This window comes from Chiloscyllium plagiosum, unplaced genomic scaffold (genome assembly GCF_037043375.1).
Source record: "Chiloscyllium plagiosum isolate Xiang-an unplaced genomic scaffold, Cpla_swu_hap1 HiC_scaffold_19, whole genome shotgun sequence".
NCBI lineage: Eukaryota > Metazoa > Chordata > Chondrichthyes > Orectolobiformes > Hemiscylliidae > Chiloscyllium > Chiloscyllium plagiosum.
Window position 1 is genome coordinate 65,726,757 of NW_028270157.1, and position 25,699 is coordinate 65,752,455.

The 25,699-nt window shown below is 44.8% G+C and overlaps 1 protein-coding gene across 1 annotated transcript in view; it reads right to left on the reverse strand.

Moving 5' to 3' along the window:
* The window catches only part of LOC122559483 (uncharacterized), a 183,730-nt gene that overhangs the window by 73,304 nt on the left and 84,727 nt on the right, over window positions 1-25,699 (reverse strand). Inside the window, exons 32-37 of the mRNA XM_087996932.1 lie at window positions 23,748-23,870; window positions 21,503-21,625; window positions 16,285-16,410; window positions 13,434-13,559; window positions 8,138-8,323; window positions 4,665-4,883 (exon numbers count right to left, since the gene is read on the reverse strand). Coding sequence (XP_087853058.1) covers window positions 4,665-4,883; window positions 8,138-8,323; window positions 13,434-13,559; window positions 16,285-16,410; window positions 21,503-21,625; window positions 23,748-23,870 — 903 coding nt within the window. The remainder of the gene's footprint in view (window positions 1-4,664; window positions 4,884-8,137; window positions 8,324-13,433; window positions 13,560-16,284; window positions 16,411-21,502; window positions 21,626-23,747; window positions 23,871-25,699) is intronic.

Below are 25,699 nucleotides of genomic sequence, written 5' to 3' on the forward strand. Positions count from 1 at the left end.
CAGCAACATATTTTCAGCTCTGATCTCCAGCATCTGCAGTCCTCACTTTCTCCTGACTCAGGGAATGGTCAGGCACTGAATCAGACTACTAGCATCTTGCTTATGTATTATCATTGAGATATTTATTGCAACTTGTACTGTGAAGACCTAAACAAAATATTAGTTTAAATAATCTGTCATTGCCCTGTTCCCAATTATTAATTCCCCAGTTGTAACCTCCAAGGGTCTCACTCTTACTTTAGGTACTGTTTTTTTTTAATATATCTGCATAATGTCTTGCTGCTTGTTTTTATATTTTTTGCCAAGTTATTTTAATAATCAAGGTTCGTCCTTTTTATGAGCTTTTTAATTATCTACTGTTGGCTCCAAAAAAAAAACCAATTCACTGCCCTACTACTGCTTTTCGCCACTTTGAATTGGTGGGTGGGTTCGTAAGTTTGCAGACGACACTAAAGTCGGTGGAATAGTGGACAGTGTGGAAGAATGTTACAGGTTGCAGGGGGATTTGGATAAACTGCAGAATTGGACTGAGAGGTGGCAAATGGAGTTCAATGCAAATAAACATTAAGTGATTTACTTTGGGAAGAATAACAGGAAGGCAGAATACTGGGTCAATGGAAAGATTCTTGGCAATGTAGATGTGCAGTGGCAACTTGGTGTTCATGTACATATTTCCCCTGAAAGTTACTACCCAGGTTGATAGTCCTGTTAAGCAGGCTTACAGTGAGTTAGGTTTTATTGGGAGAGGGATTGAGTTCTGGAGCCATAATGTCATGCTGCAACTGTGGTTAGCACTGCTGCCTCACAGCGCCAGAGACCCGGGTTCAATTCCCGCCTCAGGCGACTGACTGTGTGGAGTTTGCACATTCTCCCCGTGTCTGCGTGGGTTTCCTCCGGGTGCTCCGGTTTCCTCCCACAGTCACAAAGATGTGCAGGGTCAGGTGAATTGGCCATACTAAATTGCCCGTAGTGTTAGATAAGGGGTAAATGTAGGGGTATGGGTGGGTTTCGCTTCGGCGGGTCGGTGTGGACTTGTTGGGCCGAAGGGCCTGTTTCCACACTGTAATCTAATCTAATCTAATCTAAACTGTACAAAACGCTGGTGCAGCCGCACTTGGAGTATTGTATGCAGTTCTGGTCGCCCCATAACAGGAAAGATATGGAAGAATTGAAAAAGGTGCAGAGGAGATTTAGGAAATTTACCAGGATGCTGCCTGGTCTGGAGTGAAGGTTTTATGAGGAAAGGCTGAGAGACTTAGGTCTGTTCTCGTTGGAAAGAAGGAGGCTAGGAGGGGATTTGATAGAGACATACAAGAGGATTAGATAGGGTAGACAGTGAAAGTCTTTTTCCTGGGATGATGATGCCAATTTGTATGAGGGGGCATAACTACAAATTGAGGGGTGATAGATTTAAGACAGATGCCAGAGGCAGGTTCTTTACTCAGAGAGTGGTAAGGACGTGGAATGCCCTGCCTACCAATGTAGTTAACTCAGCCACATTAGGGAGATTTAAACAATCCTTGGATAAGCACATGGATGATGATGATAGTGTAGGGGGATGAGCTTAGATTTGTTCACAGGCCGGCGCAACATCGAGGGCCGAAGAGCCTGTTCTGCGCTGTTTTGTTCTATGTTCTATGTATGCTTTAGATTTAGATTGGATACTCTCCCTGTCCACCTTTGTAGACCGCTAGTGGTTCATTCTTTGTGACCAGTACAAAGTTTTGCTGAGTGTTATGAAATATCTATCTCTGCCTCCTGTTCTTTTGTTCTTGGTACATCTGAACATACTCATCAGGAGTAGGCCATTCAGCCCCTCAATAAGATTATAGCAGATCAGACTGTAGCCTCAAATTTGCATTCTCACCTACCTCCCATAAGCTTTCAACTCCTTGCTTAATGAGAATCTATTCACCTCTGCCTTAAAAATTTATGGATTCAGCTTCCACCACCTTTTCAGGTCATAACGCTCAGGGAAAAAGAAATCGCCTCATCGGTTTTGAATGAGTGACTCATTATTTTTAAAGAGACTCCTACTTCTAAAATTCTCCCATAAGAGGAAACATCTTATCCAAGTCAACTGAGTCAAGACCTCTCAGGATTTTATAAATTTCAATCAAGTCACCTTTTCCACTCTAAATTTCAGCAAATACAAGTCTAGTCTGACCAAGCTTTCCTCAGAAGGCAACCTGACCAACCCAATGTTCTTGTCAATATTCTTCCAGCCTCCTGCCTGTCTACTTTGGATTCCAGCATCTGCAGTTTCTTTGTCCCCAATCCAGATATTAGTCTAGTGATCTTTCCCTGTACTGCTACCAATGCATTTAGATCCTTCTTTAAATAAGCAGAGCTTATGCTGAACAAAGTACTCCACCTACAGTCTCACCAGTGCCTTATACAATTGAACCACAACCTCCCTATGCTTCCTCTATTCAATTGCCCTTATGGCATGGTGGCTCAGTGGTTAGCCCCACAGCACCAAGGACCCAGGCTTGATTCCACCCTTGAGTGACATCTGTGTGAAGTTTGCACAGTCTCTCCGTGTTTGCGTAGGTTTCCTCTGGATGTAATAGTTTCCTCCCACAAACCAAAAGCCATGCTAAATTGCCCATGGATTTGCAGACTAGGTGGATTAGCCATGGAAAAGGCAGGATTACAGGGATAGGGTAAGTGGGGTGTGTATGGATGGGATGCTCTTCAGGGAGTCAGTGTAGACACAGTGGGCTGAAAAGCCTGCTTCCACACTGTAGGGATGCTATGATAAATGATGACAGTCTATTAGCTTTCCTATTTACTTGCCAGACCTGCACATGAGTTTTTGTGATTCACGCTCTGCAATCTCTTACCATGTAGACAATATGCTTCTTTTTAATTCTTCCTGCCAAAATGGACAATTTCACATTTTCTCATATTAAGTTGTATTGCCGCATCTTTACCCAGTCACCCATCAATATATTTTTGTAAATTCCTCATGTCCTATTCACAACTTTGTGTCATCAGCAAATTTGGTAAGTATACCTTATGGCCCGTTTAAAGATTGTGAACAGTTTGGGTCCTAGGATCGATTCCTGTTGCATAGCACTCACTATGCCTTGCTAACCTGACAAAGACCCATTTACACCAACTCTCCATTCGCTGTTCGCCAGCCATGTATTCAGCTGATCTTTAAGCATTCTGCGTTTGCCCCCCCCACTTCTGTTCATTCAACATTCTGGTTGAAAATATTTACCTAAGTAATCTTTATATCATGTCAACACAAGCTAATCAATTTGAAATTGCTTCTTTAATAATGTTGTTCCAATGCGAAGCCCTAATTCGCAGTTCATCTTTGATGAGAGAAAGTTGGAGAGATCCTGGTTTCATCAAGGGGAGGTCATGACTGACAAATCTGTTAGAATTCTTCGAGGAAGTAATAAGCTGGTTAAACCAAAGAGAGCCAATGGAATTTATCTATCTGGACTTCCAGAAGGCCTTTGATAAGGCGCTGTACAGGAGGCTGCTGAGTAAGATAAGGGCTTATAGTATTGGAGGCCATGTACTAGCATGGATAGAGGATTGGCTGCCTGGCAGAAAGCAGAGAGTGGGGATAAAAGGATCCTTCTCAGGATGGAAGCCAGTGACTAGTCGTGTTCCACAAGGGTCAGTGTTGGGACCACAACCTTTCACCTTATACATTAATGAGCTGGACGAAGGAACTGAGGATATTCTGGCGAAGTTTGCAGATGATGCAAAGATAGATGGAGGGGCAGGTAGTTTTGAGGGGGCTGCAGAAAGATTTAAACAGGTTAGGAGAGTGGGCAAAGAAGTGGCAGATGAAATATAACTTGGGAAAGTGTGAGGTCATGCACTTTGGTAAGAAAAGTAGAGGCATGGACTATTTTCTAAATAAGGGTAAAATTCAGAAGTCTGAAGTGCAAAGAGACTTGGAAGTCCGAGTCCAGGTTTCTCTTAAGATAAACTTGCAGGTTGAGTTGGTAGTTCGGAAGGCAAATATAACGTTGTCATTCAGCTTGATAAAGGCTAGAATATAAAAGCAGGGATGTATTTCTGAGGCTCTACAAGGCTCTGGTCAGACCACATTTAACGTATTGTGAGTAATTTTGGGCCCCATATCTCAGGTAGAATGTATGAAGCCTGGAGTGGGTGCAGAGGAGGTTCATGAGAATAATCCCAGGGATGAAATGCTTGAGGACTCTCGGAGTTTAGAAGGATGAGGGGGTATCTCATTGAAACTTTCAGAATACTGAACAGCTGGACAGAGTGGATGTTTGGAAGATGTTGCCATAAGTAGGAGAGACAAAAACCCAAAGACACTGCCTTAGAGTAATGGGAAGACCTTCAGAATGGAGATAAGGAGAAACTTCCTCAGCCAGAGAGTGGTGAATCTGAGGAATTCATTGCCAAGGAAGGCTGTGGAGGCCAGGTCATTGATTGGCAGGGGGATCAAAGGTCACGGGGAGAAAGTGGGAAAATGGGATTGAAAAACCTATCAGCCATGACCAAATGGCAGAGCAGACATGATGGGCCAATGGCCTAATTTGTGCTCCTATATCCCATGGTCTTATAGATCTAGAGGTTGGGGTTGTAAGCAAAGAATTGTTTGACAATAATTGACATTGACAATAATAAATCAAATCAGATCAAAAGAATTAAACAAAACTCACCCATTTCGTAATAAATTTTGAACCTGGTGCTCGGCACGTTGGGGCCAGAGTGGAAATGGACCCAGGAGTCCGTGCAATCGGAGAGGTGAAAGGTCGTGATGTTCAAGTTTTTCTCGGTCAGTGTGAACTGTTTCTGTTGATCGGGATCTATTCCACATCCAAAGGAGATGTAATCCTCCTGGGACTCCACAGAGAGTGACTCCACCCAGAATCGGATTCCTGTGTGGAACAACAAATGGGTTCTATACAGTGTTTATGTTAGCCATTACTTCAAACATAGATAATGGTGCTGTGCACAGTCCTGGTCTCCTTATGCTACTGAAGGCACTCTTGGTGACTTTCTTCACCCAGAGTTGTGAGCCTGTGGGGTTCTCTGTTACAGAAGGCAGTCAAAGCTGAAAGAATTAATGTTTTCAAGAAAGAATTACATGTAGTTAGGGCCAAAGGAATCCAAGGGTCTAATGTGAAAGTGGGAACAGGGGACTGAGTTGGATGATCAGCCATGGGCGGCATGGTGGCACAGTGGTTAGCACTGCTGCCTCACAGCGCTAGAGACCCGGGTTCAATTCCCGCCTCAGGCGACTGACTGTGTGGATGTTGCACATTCTCCCCGTGTCTGCGTGGGTTTCCTCCGGGTGCTCCGGTTTCCTCCCACAGTCCAAAAATGTGCAGGTTAGGTGAATTGGCCATGCTATATTGCCCGTAGTGTTAGGTGAAGGGGAATAGGTCTGGGTGGGTTGCGCTTCGGCGGGTCGGTGTGGACTTGTTGGGCGGAAGGGCCTGTTTCCACACTGTAAGTAATCTAAAAAAAAACATATTGAATGATGGATCAGATAGAAGTGAGATGAGGAGAAAACCCTTTACTCAGAGCTTGGTCAGGATTTGGAATCTGCTGTCTCGGGGTGAAGGAGGATTCCGTAGGAAGTTTCAAAAGACAGCAGGATATATATATTTTCAAGTGAGATTTAGGGGCTATGGATATAGGGCTGAAGAGTGGGAGCTGGTACAGACGTGATGGCCCCCTTCTGTACTGTAAGATTTAATGATTCTATAGCATCAATAATAAATAGATTATCTGGCCATATTCTTGTTGCTTTATGTGAGACCTTGTTATGTGTCCATTATCTGCTGTATTTCCAACATTACAACATTTGGTGATCACCTTCAGAGATTGGTAAGGAACTCCATAAAATTCTTTGCACTCCTGATTTATTTGAAGCTGTGTTTTGTCTCTTCCCAATGATTCCCTGGTAACTGGTGAGTGATATCTGTGGGAGCCATGATGTTTAGTTGTAATGTGGCTGACAGGGATGGCCTGAGGAAACTACACATCGTTCTCTGTCTTTTTGTGTGTTATTTTGTAAGGAACACCTTTCGTATTCTCAGGCTGTCCAGAGAACTTCATTAAAGGTATATTTGAAGAACTGTAATTTGGCAAAGGTGAAGGTCAATTTGTGCATAAGATGTCCTGCATCCACTGATAGGAGTAGTGGCCATAGCATCCTGTTTTGCCCGTGATGTCCCTGGGCAATGTTGGACAGCTCATAATGAGGGCATTAGAAGCAACTGCTTACTTTGGAACTGGAGTCATGTATAGGCAAGAAGGGGTATGTTGAAATTATGAAGGAAATTAAACTGGGCGTCTATCTGCCCTTGGGTGAATGGAAAGATACAGGGAGGTGCCTTGTGGCATTCTGGACAACATTTATCCTTTAATAAACATTACTAAAATCAGATCATCTTGAAATTTCTCTCAGTGCCGTTGCTGGATTTTGCTGTATTCAAATTTTTGCTGTTTTACCAACTTGTGACTTCCTACTTTCTCAATCTTTTCTTCGTTACTGTCTATTCTAAGTTAATTGTTGAGGACATATTAGAATTTTGCATTTCCTACCTTACAACAGTAATTGTACTACAAACTGCACAACTGCCAACAAAACAGTTTGGGAGGTCCCCAGCTTATGATGTGCTATATATTAATATATATATGTATATAAATTAAAAAATGAGGTGTTTGCAAGTCTGTGCTTTGTGCAGTGTCGGTCACATGGTGTCAGAAGATGTTTTAAATTTTACAAAACCACCATATCTCATATAACCATTCACAGAGATTTAACCAAGGTGAAACATTTTCCTCATGGTCTGAAGTTAACTGCCCAGCTGCAATAAATGGAGTTCCAGCTTGTTTCCCCATGAGTTGGGCAAAAATACCACAATGAGCCTCAATATCATGGTAACAATCCCAGGCGTGGAGAACAGGCTGTGCCAGGCTAAGTTCCTCCTACTACCCGCTCAACTTTCATTCCAGTTGGGGCTTTATCTGGGTGGACAAGACTTCCAGACAGTCTTGGGTTCAAAGGTTACTTCCCTGGATACTCCTGAGTGTAAATCAAGATGAATTATGAGAGGAACTTCCTTCTTTCATTGACCTGCAGGTTGACTGTTGTCAAACAGGAGGGCAGTAGTGCTTCGAGTATGTAACCATGTTGCCAGTCTGCTGGGACAGGTGAAAAGCTCACATAGTGTAGACCAGCCTCTGGATTGTGGAACCTTCTGTGGGATTCTATTGCCATTAATCACTGACTACAATGGAGACTGAAGTTTTAAGTGGACCTATGGTGGGGAGGGCTTAGAGCACAATGTCACATGATCCCAGATTAGCGATTAGCATCCAAGTAGGATTGACAACTCTGGAGTAGGCAGACAAGCAACTCACACATTGGCACCCAAGAGTTTACTTGAAGGTTATCTAAGAGCGCAACAGGATCTTGATCTGCTGAGGAGTGTCAGGTGGAATTTAATGCAGATAAATGTGAGGTGTTGCATTTTGGTAAGACAAACCTGAGCAGGACTTGTACAGTTAAGGTTAAGGCCCTGAGAGCTTTTTCGAATAGACAAACATTGGGGTGGAGGTACATAGCTTCTTAAAATGTAGACTGGGTGTTGAAGATGATGTTTGGCATGCTTGCCTTTGTCAGTCAGAGCATTGAATATAGGAAGTGAGACATTGTTAAGGTCACATTTGGACAACTGCGTACAATCCTGAACACCCTGCTATACGGGAAAGGGTACAAAAAGGATTTACAAGAACGTTACCAAGACTGGAAAGAGAGTTGGAATAAGCTGGGACGTTTTTCTGTGGAGGGTCGGAGATTGAGGTGTGACCTTATGGAGGTTTATAAAATCATGATGAAATGGATAAGGAGAGTAGCCAAGGTCTTCTTTTCCCAGGGTAAGGGAGTCCAAAGCTAAAAGGCATAGGTTTAAGATGAGAGGGGAATGATTTAAAAGGGGCCTGAGGGGCAACCTTTTCACACAGGGGGTAGCACATGTCTGAAACAAGGTGCCAGAAGAAGTGGTAGGTGCAGGTTCCATGCTGCAATACTTTACGATCCCATGACTCTTCTGATCAGTGAATAGTGTTGCAGTTGAATGTATCTCCTCTTACCTTCAAGAATGGAGTTGACATTTACCTCTGTACTGTCGAGTGGCATCGGACAACTGAGACATGTTGAAGAACCAGTACATGTCTGCGCTGTTCTGGTACAGACTCGGGAAGTTATTGGACGTGATAAAGCCTGATACACAGGGGCAGGGATGCCCTGATACAGCTGGCTGGTTCGCTGTTCCCGGGATAATTTCTGGTGGGCAAAAACATCCTAGAAACAGAGAAGGAAAACATGAAGTGGTTTAGTCTTGGTTTCCTCTTTGTAACAGTCCTGCAGTGTTTTATAATGCATCAATCGAATGATTCTACAAGAGCAATTCAACAAAAATGCCGATGGAATAGGAAAGTACACTGCAGTTCACCTGGTTCTGTCCACAGAGTTAGACTCCTTGAAGCTTTAGTTCTCAAACTTATGCAGGTGTCGTAGAATCCCACTTGGCATTTTGCTCAGTAATTTTACAGCTGCTTTTGGTGATTTAGGATTAGATTAGATTACCTACATGTGGAAACAGGTCCTTCGGCCCAACAAGTCCACACCGACCTGCCACCCACTCAGTCCCAGTCCCTATATTTACCCCTTCACCTAACACTAAGGGCAATTTAGCACAGCCAATTCACCTGACCTGCATATTTTTGGACTGTGGGAGGAAACCGGAGCACCTGGAGGAAACCCACGCGGACAAGGGGAGAATGTGCAAACTCCACACAGACTGCCACCTGAGGTGGGAATTGAACCCAGGTCTCTGGTGCTGTGAGGCAGCAGTGCTAACCACTGTGCCGCCCATCTCATTGTCAATCTTTTCTTCTGGTCAGTCTATCATAGGATAATTGCTGGGGCCCTGTTGAGAATTCTGGTCTGGATGGGAGCTGTCTTGCATGTACATTTGGCCGGGTTGTAATAAACCCTTCTTTGGCATATATTTTTAACCCAGGGGATCAATCAGTTCAGTTGACTGGACAGCTGGTTTGTGATGCTGAGTGATGCCAACAGCATGGGTTTAATTCCCACACTGCCTGAGGCCCTCACTTGTCAGCCTCACCCCTTGCCTGAGACAGGGTAACCCATCAGGTTAAAGACACTATCAGTCATCTCTCTATAAGGAGAGCCTTATGGGACTATGGCAACTTTAGTTTTTAATAGACACATTTTAACAGAGCTCAAAGAGCAGCCCAAGCTTGCTGTGTTTCCCTTTCAATCTGATACTGTGCTACTTTGCTTGATGACATTTAGCATTGCACTCAGGAAATGACTCCATCCACTGTTTTCACGTGGAAGCCTCTGTCCATGCAGGTGTCCCTTAAAGGGCTACTTGATGGGAGTTCCAAATGTAGAGAGCTTGCTGGGACCACCTTGAAACGAATGCGCAGAGAGAAGGACGTAGAGATCAAAAAAAACCATTTCCAGTGCCACAGCCTCAAAACTGTTTGTGCAACTTTTCATTTGCTTCAAATTGATCAGTGAAGCAGAACTTCCCTCAGAAGGGGCAGGGAAAGTGATGGGTAGGGCAAATGATCGTGGCAAGTTGGCACCAGTAAAATACTCAATCCCATTTTTTGTCATGAATGGAAAGACTCATGATTCACCTTCCCAGCAAACCACCACTGAGGTCCTTAAGTGGTGACATGACAACCACTTATAAGGGTGTTTAGTTTGCCACCGGTCTGGTTAACTTTGTCCCTGCTAAGTTGGAAAATGGGGTAACTGCCCTGACTGCTAGAGCATGGCATCCTGCCTGCCAGGGAGTGGGGTTGGGGCTGAGACTTGGGGCATTCGGGCACATGGGTGAGGTGGGGCTGACCGCTGTAAAGCTGCAATCCCACCTTTGCCTTGGACATCCATTTCCTCACGACCCCCTAGCTGGTGATTCCACCTCCACACCCCCTCCAAAGAAAAAAAATCACAACTTCCTGCTGCTCCTGGTCTTCATTGTCGCTAAGCAACCAGCAGCCTTGGCCTTCAGGGCAGAGCCTGCTGCTCACAGTGGGCTCCTGACTTCTGTTTGCCTGGCAGGCAGGATGTTAATGTCCCAAGAAATGATTAGCTGGAGTCCCACCGGATCATATAGCTAATTGGCACTCGATTTCACAGCTTTCTTCTTGATGGGGATGAAATGTGTCTTGCTGTTAGCGGTGCCCTCCCCCACACCTAGAAACTAAAAGGAGAAAATATTGGCCTGCGTGTGTGTGACATCTTCTGAGTGAGTTCCATTTTTCTGTTGGATGATATATTTGGCCATCTCAATATCTAGAATGTTCTTTATAGAGGTGAGAAAATCAAACACAGAAGGGGCACAGTCTTTCTTTCTTTCGTGCTTTCTTGGAATGTTGGCACTCACTCGGCAAGGCTGAAGTTTATTGCCCATCCCTAGAGATGGGGTAGATCATCTTCATGAATTGGTCATTACCACTCCAATACAACAGATTGGTTTGTTCGGCCATTTTCAGAGGGACAGTGAGGAGACAACTACAATGACATAGGACTGGGGTCCCTGTAGCAAGGATTACAGGTTCTTTCTCGACATGTGAGAACAGGTTCAGATTTCACAATTATCCAGCAACTTTTATGGTCACTTTAACTGATTTTTTTTTTAATTTCCAATTTTTGTTTCTCCCAATGCTCAAGCTGCCCTGGTAGGTTTGTCTCCAAGGCCCAACTATGTATAGCTGCTTCGCAATGACCTGCCCTCTCTCATAAAGGTCAGAAGACGGGATGTTTGCTGATGATTGTACAATATCGAGCACCATTCGCGACTCCTCAGATCAAATGCAACAAGACCTGGATAATATCCCACCTTAAGCTGACAAGTGACAAATAACATTTGTGCTACACAAATGCTAGGCAATGACCATCACCAATAAAGAGACAATTGAATCACTGCGCCTTGACATTCAATGGAGTTACCATCACTGAATTCCCCATTATCAACATCTTGACTGGAACCTGAACTGGACTCGCCATGTAAGCACAATGGCGACAAGAACAGGTCAGAGGCTAGGAATCCTGCAGCAAGTAACTCACCTCCTGACTCGCCACAGCCTGTCCACCATCTAACAAGGCATAAGTCAGGAATAGAGTTGAAAAATATGGTACTGGAAAAACACAGCAGGCCAGGCAGCATCTGAGGAGCAGGAGAATCGATGTTTCGGGCATAAGGCCTTCTTCAGGAATGAGGCTGGTGTGTCAAGCGGGCTGAGATAAAAGGTAGGGGGGAGGGAATTTGGGGGAGGGGCGTTGGGAATGCGATAGGTGGAAAGAGGTGAGGGTGAGGGTGATAGGCCGGAGAGGGGGTGGGGCGGAGAGGTCGGGAAGAAGATTGCAGGTCAAGAGGGCGGTGCTGAATCCAAGGGTTGGGACTGAGATAAGGTGGGGGGGGGAGGGGAAATGAGGAAGCTGGAGAAATCTACATTCATCCCGTGTGGTTGGAAGGTTCCTAGGCGGAAGATGAGGCGCTCTTCCTCCAGGCGTCATGTGGCCAGGATCTGGCGATGGAGGAGGCCAAGGACCTGCATGTCATTGGCAGAGTGGGAGGGGGAGCTAAAGTGTTCAGCCACGGGGCGGTTGGGTTGCTTGGAGCAGGTGTCCCAGAGGTGTTCCCTGAAACGTTCCGCAAGTAGGCAGCCTGTCTCCCCAATGTAGAGAAGACCACATCGGGTGCAGCGGATACAGTAAATGATGTATGTGGAGGTGCAGGTGAATTTGCAACGGATATAGAAGGATCCATTGGGGCCTTGGAGGGAGGTGAGCGGGGAGGTGTGGGCGCAAGTTTTGCACTTCTTGCGGTTGCAGGGGAAGGTGCCTGGAGTGGAGGTTGGGTTGTGGGGGGTGTGGACCTGATGAGGGAGTGGTCTCTCCTGAATGCTGATAAGGGTGGAGAGGAAAATATATCCATGGTGGTGGGGTCTGTCTGGAGGTGGCGGAAATGACGGAGGATGATACGATGTATCCGGAGGTTGGTGGGGTGGAAGGTGAGGACCAGTGGGGTTCTGTCCTGGTGGCGATTGGAGGGGCGGGGTTCAAGGGCGGAGATGAGGGAAGTGGAGGAGATGTGGTGGAGAGCGTCGTCGACCATGTCGGAGGGGAAATTGCGGTCTTTGAAGGAGGCCATTTGAGTTGTTCAGTAGTGGAATTGGTCCTCCTGGGAGCAGATGTGGCGGAGGCGGAGGAATTGGGAATATGGGATGGCGTTTTTACAGGGGTCAGGGTGGGAGGAGGTGTAATCTAGGTAGCTGTGGGAGCCGGTCGGTTTGTAGTAAATGTCTGTGTTGAGTCGGTCGCCCGAGATAGAAATGGAGAGGTCTAGGAAGGGGAGGGAGGAGTCTGAGACGGTCCAGGTAAATTTGAGGTCGGGGTGGAAGGTGTTAGTAAAGTGGATGAACTGTTCAACCTCCTCGTGGGAGCACGAGGTAGCGCCAATACAATCATCGATGTAGCGGAGGAAAAGGTGGGGGTTGGTGCCAGTGTAGCTGCGGAAGATGGACTGTTCCACATATCCGACGAAGAGGCAGGCATAGCTGAGGCTCAGGAATATGATGGAATACTTCCTCCTCACCTAGATGAGCGCAGTCCCAAGAAGCTCGACACCATCCAGGAAAAAGCAGCCTAAATTGGCACTGCATCCACTCCCTCCACCTCGACACTCAGGAGCAACAGCTTGTCCTATCCACAAGATGCACTGTAGTAACTCGCCAAAGATACATCAACAGCACTTTCCAAACCCACAACCACTTTCATCTAGAAGGGCACGGGCAGCAGATACATGGGAACACCACCACCTGTAATTTCCCCTCCAAGCCACTTACCATCTTGACTTGGAAATATATTGCCATTCCTTCACTGTGGCTGGGTCAAATTCCTAGAACTCCCTATCCAATGGCATTGTGAGTCAACCCACAGCAGATGAACTACAGCGATTCAAGAAGGAGCTCACTCTCACCTTCTCAAGGGCAACTAGGGACCAGCAATAAATGCTGATCTAGCCAGTGATGCCCATATCTCACAAGTGAATAGAAAATATAATTCTCTGATTTAATTATCCATTATCATTATTAACACAACATCCACTACTCCTAATGAGTGCTGTAGCCAACACAGTAATCCCCAACAGCCTTCAGTGCAATTGGAATAGTACCCCCAGAGCTATCAGCATCACCTGACTGGACAGCAGTAAAGGAGATCTAATGGAGTGAATGATCACACAGAATCGACAGGATTCCCTTTCCTGCCAGGCAGTAAAGGTGGATCTCTAGCCCAGTGAACCCTCATGTTGTGTGGTCAGTCCATCAGTGAGAGAGGAGGCTGGGACCTGTATCCTGCTGCTTACCTTCACAATGTGTCCCATTCCCTCTGTAATAGGGGTTGCACTCACAGCTGTACGAGCCTTCCGAGTTCAGGCACTTTGCGTTTGGGTCACACCGATTCATAGCTGGATCCGCACACTCATTAATATCTGCAAGCAACATTAAAAAATAAACACCAGTGAACCAGAGAGGGAGTGGATGAGTGAGAATCTGGAATAATCCCTGGCTGTCTGGCCATATTTAACCATGACTCTACAAAGGCTTTAACTGGTCAGTCATCCCAAGCAACACAAAATATTCATCCTCGTTCGTGAGTCAAAGCTTTACATAGAAGCTGCAACAAAGAAACAGACCATTCAGCCAATCTGATCTAGCAGGGTGTCTGCACACCTGCAATTTCTACATGTTCTATTTACTAAATCTAACCTTAATAACCAAGTTCCCAATCTCTTCCCTCTCATTATATAGCTTCCTTTTATTGCATGTATACTCACTGCTTCAGATATTCCTTCTGGAATAGTGTTGCATATTTTTGCCATTCTCGGCAAAGGGATGGTCTTTCTGATTTCGCAGGTTTGGTAACTACTATATCATGCAATTCTGGGCTCTCTGGCAACAGGAAATGTCCTGCTGACATCTAGCACAGTGAATTTGTCATAACTATTAAAGATCTGCCTCAGGTCATCTCTCTGTCTTTATTTTCTTTACCTTAAGAGACTTGCATGCTCAGTCTTCCCTAGTAGCCATATTCTGTCCATCCTGCTCTCATCTTTTTCTTTGTTTCTGTATTTTTTTCTTTCTTTACTTTTAAATCCTTTCTGCAGCATGGAGATCAGATCTGTGCACACTATGGCAATTCATCTAGCAGAATACCTGTTGCACGTTTTATACCTCTCAGAACTTGCAGGGATGTCACTGATTTTAACGTATGTGCCAGGTTTTACTTAATGAACACTGACTTACATCCATGTTTTTCTGCATAGTTCCTGAAGACTTAGCTTCTTAAGAAACAACAAACTGTACTCATGCAGCACCTTCCTGTGCTACTCAGGATATGTGTCATGTGCAGTTGGAAATGGGTAAGGGGTGTGGTAGGGTAGACATAAAGTAGATATAAAGGAGCAGCACTAGATCACACTCTCGACTCCGATCTCCAGCATCTGCAGTTCTCACTTTCGCCTTGATCCAGGCTGGTCAGCAACAAAATCAAGAAGGCAAAAGTGAGGACTGCAGATGCTGGAGTCAAAATTAGAGTGGTGCTGGGAAATTAGAGTGGTGCTGCAGGTCAGGCAGCATCCGAGGAGCAGGAAAATTGACGTTTCGGGCAAGAGCCCTTCATTAGGGATGAGGCTGGAAGCCTCGGGGTGGAGAGATAAATGGGAGGTGGTAGGGCTGGGTAGCTGAAAGTGTAATAGGAGGATGGAGGAAGGGGCAAAGGTGATAGATCAGAGAGGAGGGTGGAGTGGATAGGTGGGAAGGAAGATTGACAGGTGGGACAGGTCATGAGGACGGTGCTGAGCTGGAAGTTTGGAACTGGGGTAAGATGAGGGGGAGGGGAAATGAGGAAACTGGTGAAGTCCATATTGATGCCCTGGGGTTGAAGGGTCCTGAGGTGGAAGATGAGATGTTCTTCCTCCAGGCATTGGGTGGTGAGGGAGCGGCGGTGGAGGAGGCCCAGGACCGGCGCGTCCTTGGCAGAGTGGGAGGGGGAGTTGAAACGTTGGGACATGGGGCAGTGGGGTTGATTGGTGCGGGTGTCCCGGAGATGTTCCCTGAAGCACTCTGCGAGAAGATGGCCAGTCTCCCCAATGTAAAGGAGACCGCATCGGGAGCAACGGATACAATAAATGACATTTGTGGAAGTGCAGGTGGAACTTTGATGGATGTGGAAGGCTCCTTTGGGGTCTTGGATGGAGGTGACGGGGGAGGTGTGGGTGCAGGTTTTGCAATTCCTGCGGTGGCAGGGGAAGGTGGGGGGGTGTGGACCTGACCAGGTTGTCACGGAGGGAATGGTCTTTGCAGAAGGCGGATAGGGGTGGGGAGGGGAATCAAGAAGCACATTGTCCACACTATCCATAGGAAACTCTGGGACAGTCTTCCCTGAGATACTGTGTGAACAGACCACATTGGAGCTTTCAAGATGAGCTACATACATTTTAGATTGATAACAATGTTGGGGAACTGGAGAACAAAATTGAGGGATACATCTATCAGAATGTAAATGGCTGAAGGAACAGGCTAGAAGGAAAAGTAATTCCTGCTCGTTCCAAAGACAAATGAAATTAAATAATTAAACTGAGTTTGCTGGTGTTTATTGAGGAAGAATGTTACCTAGAATACAAGATACCATACTTTTAATCTTTAAGTTACACTCTCACCTCCAAGTTAGAGAGTTATGGGTTCCAGTCACACATAAAGCAAGCTCACACCTCAGTGCAGCAGTGAGAGATTACACTACTGTCAGAGGTGTCCAATTACAGACGTGGTAAGTGTAGAAGCCAGTTTCCTGCACATGAAGGTTCTTCAATCAGCAACGGGATAAAGTTCAAGACATGATGTTGAAGCATACAGTACTGGTCAGGACACCAGGTAATTCCTTGAATAGTGTGGAACATTCTAACTCCATATAAAAGAGTAGATGGTTCCTTGCCTGAACATACCCTAGGCTAATCTGCTCCTCTGACTGTGCAGTTCTGTTGGCATTGCACTGCAGTGTCAGAACTCTATGGAAGACTCAAACCTATAACGTGCTGAGTCAGAGGTGAGGATGTTAGCGCTGAGATACACACTGTAGATCACAACTCATTGCCTTTTTTAAAAGTATCAAACACATGCTGTCGGAGTGTTTACAAAATGGAATGTGAAAGGTCAAACCTGTGCAGGTTGATTGGCTCCCGGGTGCCAAGGTGAATCCTGGGTAACAGTGACACTGGGAACTGCCCATTGTGTTCACACAACGCTGGGAGCAGCCGCCATTGTTCTGTAAACATTCATTCACATCTGAAAGGGAGAGGGCCCTCGTGTTCAAATTGGCTTTCAAAAAATCTTGATGATATTCAACTGAAGCAGAATGGGAGTATTTGCAACCCAACACGGCCAAGTTTGTAATCAACAGAATGAGATCGCTCAGCACTTTTAACATTCCAGTGACTTCCACTGAATGGCTGACCCCATCATATAAACTTAATTTGCTAGCTGTAGACCAAAGGTACCACCCCATCACCCCATGGTCTCAAATGTCTCCTTTCAGCACGGAATCTGATCTGACATTCTGATTATTGATTACACGTGTGCTTTTCAGTTCATTGCACAGGAGGGAAAGAGTGAGAAAAATAAAGAGAGCGAGTGTATGGAAAAGAGAAGAAATGAGAGAGAGAGAGGTAGAACAATAAAATTAAAAGTAGAAAGGAGGTCGTGGGGTGGGAGAAGAGAAATAATTAGATGCTATGCAATAGGCAAAGAGCAACAATGCATTGAAGACAGCACGTTACAGGCAGACAGAGAGAGCTAGACAGGAGTCTGTCATTGCCTGGCCCTTTGATGTCAGGATGTTGTCTAACCAGGGTCACTCAGTTTTTACTGTGGATCTTCATGTTACTGAACAGACTTAACCAATAACTCCTGGAGAACACAGGGTAGGATGTCCTGTTGACATACTGTAACCTGGAGTGCTGGATTCGCTCCATCATTTTCATTCTGAAAAGGCCTTCACCATCAACTTCTTGAGTTCTCTTCTTTCTTAGAGAAGGAGATCAAAACTGCACACAGTACTCCAAGTGTGGCAAAAGCTAACATACCATTTGCCTTCCTATATTGCTGTGATTAAAATCAAAGCATACTCAGGCCCTGCATTAAAAAAATCTATTTTTCTACTTCCTACCAAAGTGGATAACTCTACAGTTATCACATTGTATTCCATTTGCCATGCTCTTGCTCCTTCACCCACCTGTCTATACCCCTCTGCTGTATCTTTATTTCTTCTTCAACGTTTATTCCCCAGTAAAGTCTATCAGCGAACTCATGAATATAGATTAGAGATAGGTCCAAATAATACTCGCAGTAAACACAAGATTGTGAGAAATAGGAGCATGAGAGGAAAGTGGCGTCAATGTAAATGTGTCAATACCAGTTACCTGTACAATACCTCCCATCTCCAGTGTAACCAGCCTCACACACACATTGGAAAGAGCTGGGGCTGTTGAAACAGGAGGCCGAGCTGTGACAGTCGTGGCTTCCACTTTCACATTCATTCACATCTGGGGGTTAGAGAAAAGGAAGAGTTCATTGGAGGACCTCCAACTTTGAGAATCTGAAACTTTCTGATATTCCACAAGCCAATTTGAACTCAGCCCTTTGGAAAGAAACAGATTAATGGATGGTTCTTCACAGAACACTCCTCGAGATTGATTGGCCTTAGGGCAGGAGGAAAATTCATGACAGTAAGTAAAGTGTGATTGATTTATGACCTCGGCCACTATTCAAACATTTTGTGTTTATAGTGTTCTATTAACATAGTAAATCATCTCAAGGTATTTTGTCAGGGAAAACTTCAAAGGAAACTTGACATTGAGCAATGTAAGGTGTCATTAGAGCAGATGGTTAAAGGTTTCCCTGAGATGAGCTTTAATAAGTCATTGAGAGGAGACCTGTGACCTGAAGAGGTGAAAGCATGACAGCCACTGGGGCAATGGAAAGCAGTGAAACACTACAGGGCAGAGGTGGAGCAATGCAGCTTTCTCAAAATGCTGCGGGCAGTTTCACACATTGTGAGTGGTGAGCACATGGGTAGCTTCCACTGAAAAAGGATAGCCTGGATTTTCTGAAGGCCAGATAACTGTTTCTGCAGGATGTTGGTTTCTGAGAGTTGTGCACTGGGACCCTGCAGAATCTGCACTGTAGCAGGCTATGCGGGAATTGTCTGAGAAATTGAAGATTCCGCTGGGCAATTCCCATGTACCTGGAACCCTCTGATAGTCTCCATTTAAATCAGAGAATTAGCAGGATTCCACTGCAGTCAAGAAATGTTAGAGCTATTAAAAATCTAGTCTAACTGCTGAGTAACTATTCAACTAATATGCAACTTTCCTCACATTATATCCACCCCTCCATCGGCAGACTCTGACCTGATACCTGCTGCGACCTGACATCATCACTCCTTTCTCAGGACCCTACAACCACACACCACCACACCATAAAGCTATGGGCTCTGATAATCTGACCATAGTACTGAAGACCTGTGTTCCAGAACCAGTCATGTTTCTAGCCCAGCTGCCCCTGTACAGTTACAGCATTGGCATCTGGCGAAAGTGGAAAATTAGATATGTCCTGTCCACAAAAAGCAGGTTAAATCCACCCAGGCCCATCACTGTCTGGACCTGGATCATAGAATCCCTACAGTGTGTCCATCAAGTCTGAAGAGAATCCAACCCAGACTCTCATCCCCACCCTATCCCTGTAAGCCTGCATCTCCCATGGCTAACCCACCTAGCCTGTTTCCATGCTGCTCATCTCTAGGACTCCGTGACTCTACTCTGTTGCCAAGTTCTGCGTTATCCTCAATCATTGACATGATAATCTCTGTACCCACTAACTGGGAAGCAATGGTTCTAACACTGACCCCTAATGGATCCCATTGCATACTTTTCCCCAGTAAAGACATCAATTCACCCACCGTTCTCTACTTCCTCTCTCCCTCCTCAACCATTTGCACAGCTAATTTGCGATTGCCCTCCTATATTATGTTTCCATTTCAGATTGTCTGTTACAAAGTAATTCATCATTTTTTTCTTGAAAATCCATTTATGCAAGATCTATTTTTATTAACCCTCTCTGTTACTACAATGAGGAACCCAAACAGGTTAGTCAGATACAGTGCACCTGTAATAAAGATCTGCTGACAATCCCAATTAAGGCTCATGTCAAGTGACACACAAGATGAAAATAGGAACATTTTCTTTTGGGAAGTTTTAGTATCACTTACCTGTACAACTCCTCCCATTTCCAGTGAAACCAGCCTCACACACACATTGGAAAGAGCCGGGGCTGTTGAAACAGGAGGCCGAGCTGTGACAGTCGTGGCTTCCACTTTCACATTCATTCACATCTGGGGATTAGGATGAAAGAGTTCATTGAAGGACGCCCAACTTTGTGAATCTTAAATAATTTACTGCTATTGCCTAGATTTAGCCTCATGCTTTGTAAAGAAACAGATTCACAGATAGTTACTAAGATTATAGTTCCCAAGATTCACTGGATGGATCGTACTAGGAATAAAGGAGACAGTTCCAACAAAACAAAAACAAACATATGCTCACTTATGACTGTGGCAGCTGTCTATCTATTAGTCTAGAATAGTCAGAGATAATTTCCCAGCATAGTTCACAAATAGAGTTCTCAACAAAATCTGCTCCAGCGTGGGAGCTTCTCAGTTTCCTACAGCACTGTGGTGGCTGAATTTCTTTTCTGAAGTCATCAAAGCATTCCCTTTGAAGAAACAGAATAATGCAGACCAACACAGCGATAGCGTTTGGACATTCTCCCAGACACGCTAACATCAACAATTTTTCAAAAGTACAAATCTCCAGATATTGAGGAAGTCCATATTGACAGACAAAAAGATCTGGGCAATATTCAAGCAACAGCTGATAAAATGTTGATGCTCCATCACTGCTGGATAAGAGGAGAGAGGGAGAGTAAAGATCTTGCCATCATATTCACTCACATCACCATTGCTACTTCCCCTCATGACCCAACGGGATCAGCCCCATAAATGCCATGGTTAGAGTCATAGAGGTCCACAGCCTGAAAACAGGCCTTCGGCTCAGCTTGCCCATTAAACTAGTCCCAATTGCCTGCATTTTATCCATATCCCTCCATACCTATCCCATGCACCTACCTGACCAAATGTTCTTTAAATGATGAAATTGTACTCACTTCCATCACTACCTCTTGCAGTCCACTCCAGACACTCAACCTCTGTGTGAAAGAATTGCCCCTCTGAATCCTTTTGCATCTTTCCCCTCTCACCTGAAACCCACATCCTCTAGTGTTAGACTCCCTTACCATGGAGAAGATAACTTGAGCCAGTCAATGTTTGGATATCCAGCAGTGAGTGGCTTATCTTCCAACTTCCCAAAGCCTTTCCTCCACAATGAAGAGTAAGTCAGTTGTACAGTGGTACACTGTCCACTCGCTTTCCTGAGTCTAGTTGTAACATCACTCCAAAGGCTCAACATTGTCTCAGAAAAGCAGTCTGCTTGAAATGCCAGTCACAATCTTACAATGCTGCACCCTCCAATATCTACAACAACAGTTCACCTTGAACTTTTTCAATAGCACCTCCCGAACACAATCTCCACTGCCTGGAAGAATGACATCAGGTTACATGGGGTCCCCAGCACCTCCAAACCATAAACACCCAAAAGCTGCTCCTTTATCATTAATGGGCCAAAATATTGCAAGTCGCTGCTAGATAGCCCTTTGGCAGCATCTTCAGTATGGAAGCTCCAGTGGCTCTGTGTTCAAGCATGACTAAAGTGGGCAATATGGCTGCACAGCTCACAGGGATTAGATTAGATTCCCTACAGTGTGGAAACAGGCCCTTCAGCCCAACAAGTCCACACCGACCCTTCAAAGAGTAACACACTCAGACCCATTTCCCTCTGACTAATGTACCTAACACTATGGGCAATTTAGCATGGCCAATTCACTTGACCCACACATCTTTGTACTGTGGGAGGAAACTGGAGCACCCGGAGGAAACCCACACAGACACGGGGAGAATGTGCAAACTCCACACAGACAGTCGCCTGAGGCTGGAACTGAACCTAGGACCCTGGTGCTGTGAGTCAGCAGCGCTAACCACTGCACCACAGTGCTGCTCCTCCAAAATTATAAAATGAGATTTTTCCCATGACCCATTTGGTTCAGGCAGTGCGCAGTTCAGTCAATCAGACCAGGGCTGCCCTAGGTTGTTTGAGAATTTTTAGTTGAATCAAATTTGGAGATACTGGGATTCAACACGAAAGGTGATCAATCAATAAATGAGCAACTTGAGAGAGATTTCCACAGCTGTAGCTTCAATATTATTTACCTGCACAAATCCTCCCATCTCCAGTGTAGCCAGCCTTACACACACATTGGAAAGAGCCGGGGCTGTTGAAACAGGAGGCCGAGCTGTGACAGTCGTGACTTCCACTTTCACATTCATTCACATCTGAGGGTTAGAAAATAAAAGGTCTGTGAGGGATCACAGCAATTGGACTGTTACGTGTACCAGTTTGGATGCAGCCTTGTGAAAGAACTGATCTTACAGAAGGTTCCCGGGATATCTCCCCGGGATAACTCCCTGGGATAATGATGGAAAGGAAAGAAACAAGTGGTTGATCTGTGGCTGTGGTAACTGTTCAACACCTTTATTTATACGTCACTTTAAACTTACATTTTAACGAAAAGTGCATCAAAGTGCATCAGACAAAGTTTGACTTCAAGCCATAAAATGTGATGTTAGGACAGGTGGTCTAAAGTTTCAAACTGATAAACTTGAACAAGCAGCTCAGAAGAGTATGAGGTGGAGGAGCTTAGGGCTGGAGAGCTGAGGTGAGGGTGATGTACTCTGACATCAAGATAGCATTTGACTGAGAATTGAATCAGGGAGCCCGAGAAAAACTGGGGTCAATGAAAATCGAAAAGGAAACTCTTTGTTTGTTGATGCCATGCTTTGAAGTTGACTGCGTTTTTAGATGTCAATCACTTCCACCCGAGGCTATTTCAATCATGATTTGATTTGATTTATTTATTGTCACACATATTTTGTCACAAACCACAGTGAAAAGTGTTGCATAGTGTCGCCACTCTCTCGTGCCACCTTCAAACACAGAAAAATAAACCAAACATGGAATGTAAAGGGAGAAGAATAAAGAAAGAGAAAAAGCAAACAAATGTGCAGTCCTTCTTGTTGAGTGCTTTGCCATGGGCCTAGTGGTCAGGCACGGGTTCCCCTGGCATCACCGCTCTTCGGTGCCCTCGCCACTGAGTCCTTGCTGGACCTCACCAATGCAGATACCACAAATACTGCCAGCTACTGCACCAGCCCAAACGTGATTGCCACCATCATGAGTCTGCTTCAGGTCCATTTCACCAAACAGCTGCTGCTGGGTCTCCTACAGGGCCCAAATTCTCCTCTGCTGCCACCTCCATGAATCTGCGCTGGATGCAGATGCCGCCAAGTACCCAAACTCGCACCAGGACCACCTCGACAATGCAGAGGCTGTGGGGAACCCAAACTCTCTCCGATGCCACGGGTCCACGCTGGGCCCACTAACCACCACCAATTGCTGCGACCTGGCTCAGCTGATTTTGGAACCAACTTGTCTCTGTTTGTGGCACATACAGCCAACAACCTGTTTCCAACATCCAAGTCAAAACCTTACTGTGCGGTTATCTGGCAACGAGGTGGGGCAAAGAAACTGGTAACGCACAAGGTTTTTGAATTTGTCAAAATCTCATGGCACCTCATAAATAGCTAGTTAATTATCTTTTCAATAAATTGCATCTGAGAGTTCAAACTTTCATCCATGTTTATGCAGTATCATCCACATCAAACTCTGAAAACATTTTGTTTCTTAGTCTGCATCTGTAGGGTAGTGAGAAAAACTTGGGCCATACCTTGTTTCCTCTTTGTTAAAGGAATAACGCAGGTCTACACCATTACTTCATTCTTCTATTAGTCATGAGGTTTGTATTCAGAAAATAGGGCTGGGTAATCATTCCTAATGCTTTAGATTTTGTCTAGTGTCTGTGATTTTTTTCTCCATAATCATTCTTTGGTTCGAATAATACTTAGCTTTCATTCTTTTACTTGTAAATAGCTAGTCATCCTCTGCTACCACTGTTAAATGCCAGAAGTTGAAAGGTTAGCTCGACAAAGTTGAGGAACATAGTGTTTTGGTCAGAGTTTCATTTTCACTTACACTTCACAAAACTCCAACACAAATGATGATTTGAAGTTCTCACCCAATTATCTCTTAACTAACTTACAACCAAAATATATTCCCTAGATCCAGTTTGTCCCAGTTAACCCTGTCAGACCCTACTCGGTGATGATAATAGTTTGTGCCTACTGACTCAAACAATATCCCTCAGGGTTTTGAATGCCTCAATCAGATCTATTCTTAGCTTTTCTGATCAAAGGAGAATACCAGCTTCACAAGTCAGTCCTTATAGCCAAACCTTCAGGATTGGGGTTTGACTACAAATGGCAAAAAAAAAATCAACAAATTCTAAGAAATAATCCCATGTTGCTAACTGACAACATCTGAAGATTCATTATCATTTACCTGTACAGTTCCTCCCATCTCCAGTGTAGCCAGCCTCACACACACATTGGAAAGAGCCAGGGCTGTTGAAACAGGAGGCCGAGCTGTGACAGTCATGGCTTCCACTTTCACATTCATTCACATCTGGGGATCAGGAAGAAAGGAAAAGTTTGCTGAAGGATCCCCAGCTTTTGAAACTGAAACTTTCTACATAACCATAATTTTGGCTTGGACCATATGACTGTTATATAAGCAGATTTCCCCCTTTTTGTGAAGGCACCATATGGTGTAGCACTGAATGTTCAGCTCAGAATGCTCCTAGTTTTCATTCCAGTTCTGCATTAAGTGACTGAACTCAGTTCAGGCAGTCGTTGAGTGATAGAACTATCTCAGCTCTCCTTGGTTGTGAACATGAAAACATAGAAATCAGAGAGAGGCCATTCAGCCCCTCAAGCCTGCTTCACCATTCAGTACGATCATGACTGATCTGATAGCGGCATCAAGTCCACATTTTGCCTGCACCTGATAACCTTGCGAGGGAAAATCACCAATCGTTCCTGCGCCTGACTGGTAAGCATGCTAGCACATGACACTGTCTGGGCTGCTACTCAACGTGAAGGCTCCTGCTATAATTCTCAACATGCAGGAAACTAAACGGTCTGCTTAGTCAAATGTGATAGAGGAAAGTCATTCCCTGGTCTACTTAGAAGTGACTCTTATAATTAACAAGGTTTAGTTAATTGTATGTTAGCAACTAACTAGAGGTTATGTTTATAAGATCAACATTGTTACAAAGGCAATGAGGAGGTCTGGATGTTAGGTCTCACTCTGAATTCCTAGCTTCTTCCCCCAGGCCCATGTGACATGATCATAGTGGGTGGTATGTATGGCACTCCTCAGCAAGGTTTCCTTGAACTAAGCTTGCTGCTGCATTGACAGCAGCAGCTTCCAGAAGCAGAAGCCATGAGTTATGAAGGTGTAAGGGGTACTGTACCTTCAAGAGAGTTGAAGGACTTAGCAAGCACACAGAGTGCTGGAGAATTTACAATGTCACATTTGGTCCAGCAGCTAGCAGTACCTGGGTTGCTATGAGGCAAAAAACAAATTCAAATTTGGCCAATCAGTTTAAATTATGCCCCAAGATACTAAACTCCAATCATGTTTGAATTTGATACTTTGACAATATTAAAACCAATGAAATGATCTGATGCTTTGAGGTATAAGACTGGGAAATTTGGATGTGAGCATAAGAGTTATAGTTAGTAAGTTTGCTGATTACAATGGGATCTTGACTAGATGGGCCAATGAGCTGAGAAGTAGCAGATGGAATTTAATTTAGATAAATGCAAGGAGCTGCATTTTGGGAAAGCAAATCTTAGCAGGACTTATACACTTTGCATTGAACTCCATTTGCTACCTCTCAGCCCAATTCTTCAATTTATCCAAGTCCTCCTGCAACATTCTTCCACACTGTCCACCACTCCTTCGACATTAGTGTCATCTGCAAACTTACTAACTCATCCACCTATACCTGCGTCCAAGTCATTTATAAAAATCACAGACAGCAGTGGTCCCTAAACAGATCCTTGTGGCACACCAGTAGTAACCGGACCCCAGACTGAATAATTTCCATCAACCACCACTCGCTGCCTTCTTACAGAAAGCCAGTTTCTAGCCCAAAATGCTAGATCACCTTAATCCCCAAGCCTCTGCATTTTCTCCAAAAGCTTACCATGTGGAACCCTATCAAAGGCTTTACTGAAGTCCATGTACACCACGTCAACTGCCCTACCCTCATCCACATGCTTGGTCGGTCACCTTCTTAAAAAAAACTCAATGAGGTTTGTGAGACACGACCTGCCCTTGACAAAACCATGTTGACTATCTCCAATCAAATTATTGCTTGCAGGTTGACTATAAATCCTATCTCTTATAATCCTTTCCAAAACCTTTCCTACAACAGAAGTAAGGCT